Source organism: Erythranthe guttata, chromosome 13 (genome assembly GCF_056151865.1).
Source record: "Erythranthe guttata isolate IM_541 chromosome 13, IM_541, whole genome shotgun sequence".
Taxonomy (NCBI): Eukaryota; Viridiplantae; Streptophyta; class Magnoliopsida; order Lamiales; family Phrymaceae; genus Erythranthe; species Erythranthe guttata.
In genome coordinates this window covers 8,086,475-8,096,013 of record NC_142545.1, presented here as the reverse complement: position 1 = coordinate 8,096,013, position 9,539 = coordinate 8,086,475, and the positions used below count along the sequence as shown (strand labels likewise).

General features: G+C 34.0%; 1 protein-coding gene across 7 annotated transcripts; it reads right to left on the bottom strand.

Moving 5' to 3' along the window:
• Window positions 1-773: 773 nt before the first annotated feature.
• On the bottom strand, window positions 774-8,621 carry LOC105973874 (uncharacterized). Of its 7 annotated transcripts, none has more exons than XR_016029055.1 (10): window positions 8,139-8,620; window positions 7,663-7,987; window positions 7,409-7,469; window positions 3,308-3,433; window positions 2,682-2,793; window positions 2,344-2,466; window positions 2,074-2,129; window positions 1,890-1,977; window positions 1,574-1,785; window positions 774-1,000 (listed from the first exon to the last, which is right to left on the bottom strand). XR_016029055.1 is itself a non-coding variant. In XM_088811731.1 (8 exons), the coding sequence occupies exons 2-8, from the start codon at window positions 7,430-7,432 to the stop codon at window positions 1,697-1,699; spliced, it is 618 nt and encodes a 205-aa protein (XP_088667857.1). In that variant the 5' UTR covers window positions 7,433-7,469; window positions 7,663-8,620; the 3' UTR covers window positions 1,335-1,696. The 7 variants fall into 7 exon arrangements, 3 of the variants coding, with proteins under 3 accessions (XP_088667857.1, XP_088667858.1, XP_012854370.2); XR_016029054.1 differs by having other exon boundaries at window positions 7,663-7,976; XR_016029056.1 differs by having other exon boundaries at window positions 3,308-5,281; window positions 7,663-8,618.
• Window positions 8,622-9,539: the final 918 nt, after the last annotated feature.

The following is a 9,539-nucleotide window of genomic DNA, read 5'->3' as shown; positions in this document are numbered from 1 at the left end:
AAGGTCTTGTGAGTTTTGGAAGATGGAGAAGATGATAGTTGGTCTTGTGATTTTGTGGTCTTGTGATAGGGTTTTTTGTGTTTTTGAATTTTTGGTCTTGCATATTTGGAATTTTTTATTTTTTTAATAAATAAGGGTATTATAGTATTTATACATTGAAAATTTTAATTTGGTCTTGCACAAGTGGAATTAGTCTTGCATATAGCCGCAGCCGTTTATTTTTCGTATTCTTAATATATGTAAAAATGTTGTCACGTAATGGGGCATGTGCTCCTAAATCTTTAAATATGCCTGACCAACAATTAAATGAGAAGGAAAAAATAAAAAAATAAAATTATTCGGCCATGTTGTATCTGAAATTCGTTGATCTGAAGGGTACGCCTCTAGATTCACGAGCACGCACTCTGTTCGTAATTCTCTAAAAATGCTGCACCAACAACTAAATAACGCAAAACAAAAGTTTATGCACATATTGTATCTGAAGATCTTTGACCCGAAGGATATGTCTCTAACTTCACGAGCATGCACGTAATTCGTAAATACTTTACTGTACTATCGGCAGAGAAGAAAAAAAATGCAGGACAAAGAAATTTAGCACAATACAAACAGGCAATGGTGGGCACATATTAGAAAGGTGCACGACGACACAAATACACAGCAAGCGGGGCGGTCGAAATTTCAGAAAGATAGTAAATTATTATTTAAAAAAGCAATTACTAAAGCATATTATGAAAGAACAAAAGCGTGATGAAGATATAAACAACACCGCAAAATTAGATGGATCGAATAATTAAAAATAATCAAATGAAGGATGTAGGTGAACTTGTTATGCATGAGGAATAAATTTAGCAGGTAATTCGCGAAGCAAACCGAAAATTTGTTTTAACAAATGGTGATCAACATCGCAGAACCGTAGTTTTTCATAAATTAAATAGTTCTTTCCGCAGTCTTCGCGTTCAGGCATATCACATAGAGCAAGGAATAGAGATACCACCACTCACTGCAAATATTTGAAAAATGACATTTTAGAACATAATTTTGAAAAATAATTGTTATTCATTGAAATACCAACTACTGTGAAAATATATCTACAATACTTTGTCTCGTACAATGTAGTACAGAGAATTGGCAGGAACGATTTGATTCGAAACAGTACAGTACAACTAAAATTCCTGAGAAAAGAGACATAAAAAAAGCGGCAGCGCGGTGGAAATTTTTTCCCAAAAATATGCGATGTGAAAACCGGAAAAGCAAAGAATCAAGGTGAGGTATGAACAAATAAGAGGATATAAAACAAATTACGCGGGAAGGTAAAAAGCCAAAAAAAAATATTGCGCTCTTTCAAACTCTGATTTTAATTTGTTGTTGCTAAGTAATTTAATATTCATAATATAATTTGATTATTGTGACATTAAAAAAATAAATTAAAAGAATCAGACACAAACAGTGATCATCAAGACCAGCTGTTCATCAGTCTCTCACACCACAGTCAAACTCAGTCTTGCATTTGGCAACGGGGTAAATATTTAGACACTGTTATTATTTATGTCTTACAAGAGAGCAGCCTACAAACCTGGACCAGCAACAAACACCGCCGAAGCAAATTTTTATGCAACCGGCTCCTGAACTGAGGCGCAGAAGAAATCGTGTGGGATGAGGACAATTTTTGAACACGATGTTCAGTCGATCGCAGTTATTAATCGGTCTTCCGATCCTTCTGCACGTGATCGTAAGCACAAAGCAAAGAAGCCCTTAAATTCGACATTTCTACCAGCGTCTCCAAAGCTGCCAAAACGTGGAAGTCAGTAAATAATTATACTTATATATAATCATTCGACTAATATCATTACAAGCCGAAAAGAAAGAGGAATAATCATCCTAGTACGTACTTGTCTCGAATGTTGATTGGGTTGCACGAAGCTTAGGAGAGACGAGTGTTCCAAACATAGAGAGGGATTTAAATCTTTCTTTCTCAACCTGCCAAAAACTTATTTCAAGATTTAACTAAATAGACTATGCTTTACTATTGCACTTCTATTATATAGGACAAGATTTAATCGAGGGCTAACTTACATGATTATTAGCAGTAACCGGCGATCCCGATTCTTCTGCCTTTCTCTCTTCAGACTCTTTATTATCACAAATTAAAAGAACAAACACTCAATCAATATGCATGTCAAGGATGCCAAAATAAAATATTAAAAAAAAAATTGAAGTTCCGTACATTTTATCTCTCTCTAAAACATGTATACGGCGGCCAAGAACACAACCGTAACACAATTTCAAAATCATAAAACAGCTGCGAAACAAACAAAAAATCGATTTAGAAGCAAAGCCATATACCCAGATGTTGAACTGGTGGACTATCAGACTTGTTCTTCAACAACTCATCCTCCTCAAGTTTGGCTTCGTCAGACGACGTCCATTTGCACAGAGTGAAGCATGGTAGCTCCGTATCGATGCCACCTGGAAATATAAACACGAAAATGCTTTTCGTATGCATGGCTAATTAAACACTATTACTGCATATTCTATGAAGTGGTAGATAAACTCAAGGCTTCAAAGTATTTCATAAAAACACCATCTCTCCTAAGTTTCGATACGATGGGAATATTTCAAAATAGATTTTTTTCGTTTTCTTTTTTTTGTTTTTTTTTTGTAATTTCCAATTAAAGAAGTACCATTGTCTACTTGCAATGTAGTTGAAGCTTGGTGAGATTTGAGGTCAAACAAAGAGCTGTTGACTCGAGAAGCACCCATCGAATATCGAGCACTGGCTAACTCCAGCCATCCCTGCAAATGCCAAAAAATCAAGATCAAACACACATGAGACTTATTATAAGGAATCAGATCAAGCACAATTATCCAGTTATGTGGTTAATACTCATTAGGCCCTGTTTGGTTGCCAAGATAAGCCATGATTAACTAGTTGGACTTAATTTGACGTTTGGTATCCCCAATAAATTGTCGGGTCGACCCGCCAAAATTAATTAATCATGGCTTATCTTGCCTTCTAGTGAATTTTTTTTGTTGGACGTCGAGAGCTCCAATAAAGTAATTGGGTTTTATTAGATTATTTAATTTTATCTTGGCTAATCTGATCTTGACAACCAAACAAGGCCATAATCTATACACACATTCATATCATAACAAACAGTAGTACATACTAATTTTATTTTATTTTCCTTCAATCAATCCCTCATATTTCGGAATAATCAATTCTAACGCAATAAATCGAAGATTCCATCTATTACAATAAAAAACGACTGGAAAATTTGCAATTTGCGAAAATCAATTTACTTTTTACCTGGCGAAGAGATGAAGATAATGAATCGACAAGGATTAGGTAATTATCCATGGAGTCCAATAAATTCAGTATATTCTGATCAGCTCCCGCGATTTCATTACTTGATTGATTCCCATCCTCAGAGGTCTGCATTTTTTTTTCCTCTTGACAAAATTAATTTCGAATCTGTAGAGTTCGTCAATGAATCGCAGAAGAAGAACACAGACGCAGAAAGCGCTGTTTCAACCATTTGAAAGTTTCTTGAACGCTTTCATTAGAACTAGAAAGCTTTTTTTCGTTTTCAGACGGTAATAATTTTGGGGATAATTTTTTGGATAATACAATATCTGAGAAATTACAATTTTCACCCCTCAAGTTTGCACCGATTTTACATTTGGTCCTCCATGTTAAAATAAATATATTTGGTCCCTCATTTTCAACAATTTAATATTTTTTTGTCATTTCTGTCAAGTTACCGTTAGTCCCATAGTTAATGTAGTGATAAACACATGTTTGATTCTATTAGTTTTAACCGGAGATTGACGAAAATGACTAAAAATGTTGAATTTTTAAAACATATGGGATCAAATGTATTTTTTTGTGAATATGGGTACCAAATATGAAATCGGTGCAAACTTGAAAGATAAAAACCATACAATATCAGATATTCTTCTTATATACAATAGTGATTTTAGCTGGTAATCCTTGTCTAGTTTCATATACGATTTAATCGTCATCACTATAAAAACTTATTTCAGTTCAAAAAAATAAATAAAAAATAAATATATCGTAATATCCAATAAAACTTCTAACAACAATTCATTATGTCAAAATCCTAAAACAAAACTTATAGGTGTATTTGTCGGAAAAATAAGTATTATATGATATATATTATTTATAGGTGTATTTTTTGAGAAAAAAAAAATCGGAATATTTTGGAATTAATATCGGAACTAAATCGGATCGGAAATCGAAAATTGCAAATTAATTTGATATAATTCCAATTCCAATCCAAAAAAATCGAAAAAATTCGGAAATCCAAAACTTAGAAGTCGGTATGAAAAAAGTTGTTCCAAAATCAAAAATTTTCGGATCGAAACCAGCGAAAATTGGAAATTTCATTCCAACTTGCACCCCTAGGTGAAGTGTGGGTTTGGAGAATTGAAGAGGGTTAATATAGGGGTGACTATTATAAGGAATGAGTTCGAAAAGATTGAAAAATGACCGTTCGTGTAGCGAATTCGATTAAATAAGCGGGGTTTAGGGCTTTGGTTTCATACGAATCTTTTTGTTATCATATTCATTGCGATTTATTAAAGGGTTTTTTGCAAGAACCACCCCTCTGTAATTTTGAATTGCCGAAAAACTCCTCGGAGGAACCCCCGATGAAAATTAGTCAAAGGCGAAAAAGTCCTTGACAGCATGTCGTGTGTTGTACGCGCGGCTTGTGTAACTGAGAGTGTAATTTTTAACGTAAAAAGTCAAAAATACCCTCTTAAATTCTTTTATAAATAAACATAAATCTAATTGGGTTTAAATGTAAATAATAGAAACTTTTGGATCTAATTATAATTTTCAAAATTTCTTACCCAAACAAAAATTCTACAGCCGAATTTAAAAAAATAGACTCAATTAGAAAAAAAAATAGATCTCAATTTAACTTGTCTTCTTCCCAAATTTCCAGCTCCTACTGCCGCCCCTTTCCTCCCACCACTGGCCTTCTCCAATCTTCTCCTCCACCGACAACTTTTCTTCACCAACGCCAAGTGCTTCAATCCCCCAGTCCTCCGCCGTTCATCGATAATGGAGGATTTTCAGCACATGCGTCCTTCAACAACATTTTTCCGGCGAGAAGAACCGGATCCGACTACGGGAGTTATTTCGGCGAGAAATAAGGGTGGGGGCCTGGTTAAAGGTAGATTCGATGTGGGCAAACATTTTCCGGCCAAATTGAACAGTAACACTTCGATTCTGGCGAGTTGTGCGGAATGATTACTGAAAAATTATTAAAAATCTAAGGAGATGAATGTTTTGGGGAGGATTTGAGTGAAGAATTATTCAAAAATAGGAAAAAAAAAAAAAAAAAAAAAAAACAATATTTTTTTTTTTGTAAGATTTCCTTTTTTTTTTAATTAGATTTTCCAGTGTGTTGGGGAAGATTGTTTTGGGTTTTGTTCGAAATTCCTTTTTTTACTTTTTTTTTAACAATTTCATGTTTCTTTCGTAAGGGTAAATTAGTCATTGTATGTAAGTCAATAGCTAATTTTAATGAAAGGGGCAGTGTGCTTCGTATAAAACAACATAGGGGGGTTTATGCTAATTTTTTTAACACAGGGGTTTTTTAGCCATTCGAAATTACACAGGGGGTTATATGCAATTAGCTCTTTTATTAAATATTAAAATGAGCAATATTTATTTAGAAAATTATATTTTCGGAATGGGCAAATGGCAAAAAGGCCCATCACATGGGACTTAAATGCATTTTAGTCCACAAAAAAAACAGTCTCTCAATTAAGCCCATCCCCATGTCTTTAGTCTAAAATACCCTCAATAATATAATTCTTAACAATTCCACCCATTATGCTCTAACTTCCTTAATATTACACATTGACCCCGGATTTAAACAAATATATCACATTAACCCCCAAAACTTTTTTTTTTCAGAAAATAATTTTTTTCCTGAACTGTTTTTTTTCCGGCCAGATTCCGGCGTTGACTTTTTTTTTTTTTTTTTCTTAGAAAAAAAATATTTTAATTAATATTACTGTCCTGACTACTAAATTACTGTCTCAGACAGTAATATTACTGTTTGGGACAGTAATATTATGAATATTATTTTTCCGAACAGTAATATTATTAATATTATTGTCTAAGACAGTTAAATTACTGTTGGAGACAGTAATTTAACATCCAAGACAGTAATATTAATTAAAATAAATTTTTTTTAAGGAAAAAAAAAAAAAAGTCAATTAACAGTTAAGTTACTATCTCCTACAGTTAAATAACTGCTGGAGACAGTAATTTAGCAACGAATACAGTAATATTAATTAAAAATATTTTTTTTTAAGAATAAAAAAGTCAATTAACAGTTAAATTACTGTCTCCGACAGTTAAATAACTGCTGGAGACAGTAATTTAGCAACGAATACAGTAATATTAATTAAAAATATTTTTTTTAAGAATAAAAAAGTCAATTAACAGTTAAATTACTGTCTCCGACAGTTAAATAACTGCTGGAGACAGTAATTTAGCAACGAATACAGTAATATTAATTAAAATATTTTTGAAGAAAAAAAAAAAAAACAGTCAATTAACAGTTAAATTACTGTCTCCGACAGTTAAATAGCTGCCGGAGACAGTAATTTAGCAGCCAAGACAGTAACAGTAATTAAAATATTTTTTTTAAGGAAAAAAAAAAAAAGAAAAAAAGTCAACGCCGGAGACCCGGCGGTCAACGGCCGTTGACCGGCCGGAAAAAATTTTCAGGAAAACAAAAAAAAAAAAAAAAAAAAGGGTCAACGCCGGAATCTGGCCGGAAAAAAAATATTTCAGAAAAAAAATTATTTTCTGAAAAAAAAAAGTTTTGGGGGTTAATGTGATATATTTGTTAAAATCCGGGGTCAATGTGTAATATTAAAGAAGTTAGAGCATAATGGGTGGAATTGATACGAATTAGGGTTAAAATTAGGTTCAAAATTGAAATTTGGGTTAAAATTGGTTAATTGATGAAATTGAGCTAAATTGGGGTGTAAATCATGAAATTGGAGTTGAATTGGGTTTCAATGAATTGGGGGTAATTTTGGTATATATAAAGGGATTTTCCTTATTTGCAAATAAGTTTGAATGGGGTGGATTTATTTGAAAGACAAAAAAATTGGATGTCCCTATTTTAATTAAGTGACCTTGTCATGGGCCTATTTGTCATTACCCCTTTCGGAATTCCACACACAAATTAAAAAAAATTATGCTTCAAAAAAATAAGGGTAAATAACCCACTCTACAGATCTACCAATTCGACAATACCCTGATCAAATTCAAGACCACGATCAAGAATGCGCTAGAACAACATGTACAAGAAACAGAAACAGAAACCCAAGCATTGAAAGCTGCAAAATCACTAACCAGAGGTAAATAGCCAGAGCCCATCTGAGAATTCAGTCCAGAATATACAAGGATATGCAATCTGCATATAAAAATCAAATCTTTAACCTTCTTCACATATTCAAATCAACCAATGGTTGTGGTGTGAACATGGAAAACCGAACAAACAAAACAAATATAAAATAACAGAAAAATTATATGCCTGCAAAAAATCCCCTAAACTTTGGACTTTTTGCGTTTTACCCTCTGAACGGAAAAAAGTTGCACGTGCATACCTGAACTCCGGTTTTCTTAGCACCGATGTCCAAAATGTCCATTTTTGGCCAAAATTGACCGGAAGTCAAATCACGTGCCTCACACGTGACTTTAGCTGGGATAAATTGGTCATTTCCTTTTATACTCAATTTTCTTCCTTTTCTTTTTAATAAATATAAATAAATCTTAAAAATAAAAAAAATAAAAAAAGAAGAATAAGTTTCTTCTTCCCGTCACCATCATCCCCAACCAAGCTCAGCCAAGAGTTCACCCCGTCCGCCGCCGCCGCCGATTTTCCGCCGGAGAACATCATCTTCTGCGGCAAACTCATCCCCTACAAACAACCTCATAATAATAACAACAGAAATAATCAACCGATGATCCAAAAGGCCAACAACAATAGCAATTCACCAGATCTGTTAATAATTGAGAGCAAGCAAAATCGAATCGAGATGTGGAAGAATTCGAGTACAAGTAATGGAGCCAGAGGTACAACCCTAATGCAGTCGCCGCCGCCGAAGAAAATGTACAACACCAACAAGCAGCTCAATTTGTCCTTGTTCACATCCTCGTCGACTTCGGGGAAAACTAAGTGGTAGTTTCTCTTTTTCGATTCTCCGAGGTTTTCGACGGAGGTGGATCTGAGAGATTTCAAGAGCCGACGGCGGAGCTTACGCCGCCAGTTTTCGTCTCCGCCGCCGCCGATGTTCAGATTCGAGGATGATGAGGATGATGATGACGATGGTGAAGGGGTGGATTGAATAGCAGATTTTCGAGATGGAACTAACAGATATGGGGGGATGGATTGAAATTGGTTCGGAAGGGGTGGTGGTGCGACGTCGGATCAGAAGTTGTGGTAGGTGGTTGTCTGATTTGTGTGGGGTGGACGAAGATGATGGGTTTTTAAATTTCTTTTTTTCTTTTTTGTTTTTCTTTTCTTCTTTCTTTCATTTTTCCTTTTTTTAATTATTTATATTTATTAAAAAGAAAAGGAAGAAAATTGGTGTAAAAGAAAAATACTAATTTACCCCAGCTAAAGTCACGTGTGCGGCACGTGATTTGACTTCCGGTCAATTTTGGCCAAAGATGGACATTTTGGACATCGGTGCTAAGAAAACTGGAGTTCAGGTATGCCCGTGCAACATTTTTTCGTTCAGGGAGTAAAGCGCAAAAACGTCCAAAATTTAGGGGATTTTTTGCAGTTAACTCTAATTTTATTTACATAATGGGCATTATCTTTTGTTTCTTTCCTTTACATTTGGTGGGGAATTCTTTTTCTTTTTTTTTCAAATACTAATTTTTGCTTACTTGAATACTACCAAGTTTAAAACCAAAATTGATTACATATTTATCATTTTTTTCTTACTTTAATACCAAAATACAAAGAAAATTACAAAAACACCCTTTCATACAAAATATCAATTATATCAAATTTTATTAGAAATTACCTATTCAAAAACCAAATAAAAAAAAAAAGAAAAAAACCCTTTGTTGTAAAAAAGAAAAACCTCCACCATTTCTTCTCCTCTCCAACCCTCACCGCCGACGCCGCCGATGCCGCCGCCGCCGAACGCCACCGTACGTGCTCGTAACTGCCGCGACAACCCAATTAATCCCTATCTTTTTCATCTTCTTAAATCCTCCAAAACATCTCCAAATTCAAAAAATCAAAACCTCACAAAACTTATAAAATGGAGTTATAAGACAATAATATGGTAGTATATGTGGAAAGAGAAGCCATTAAGGTAAGTATCGATGTCTTTTTTGAGCCACGTTGGTGTCGAAAATTGACCAAAAAATCGACCTGTATGTGTCGAAAATTGCCGGCGGGTTTAAAAAAAAAAACTTCAAAATCGACTTCGAAGCTCAAAAAAGACATCGATACTTACCTTAATGT

What these genes read in the sequence shown, in the direction of transcription:
- LOC105973874 (XM_088811731.1), bottom strand. Translation starts at nt 7,432, where the DNA reads ATGGGCTCTGGCTATTTACCTCTG. An exon ending in TACATTGCAAGTAGACAATG is followed by an intron (nt 2,467 to 2,681) that starts GTACTTCTTTAA and finishes TTATATTTCCAG; the next exon opens with GTGGCATCGATACGGAGCTA. An exon ending in TCCACCAGTTCAACATCTGG is followed by an intron (nt 2,130 to 2,343) that starts GTATATGGCTTT and finishes GTGATAATAAAG; the next exon opens with AGTCTGAAGAGAGAAAGGCA.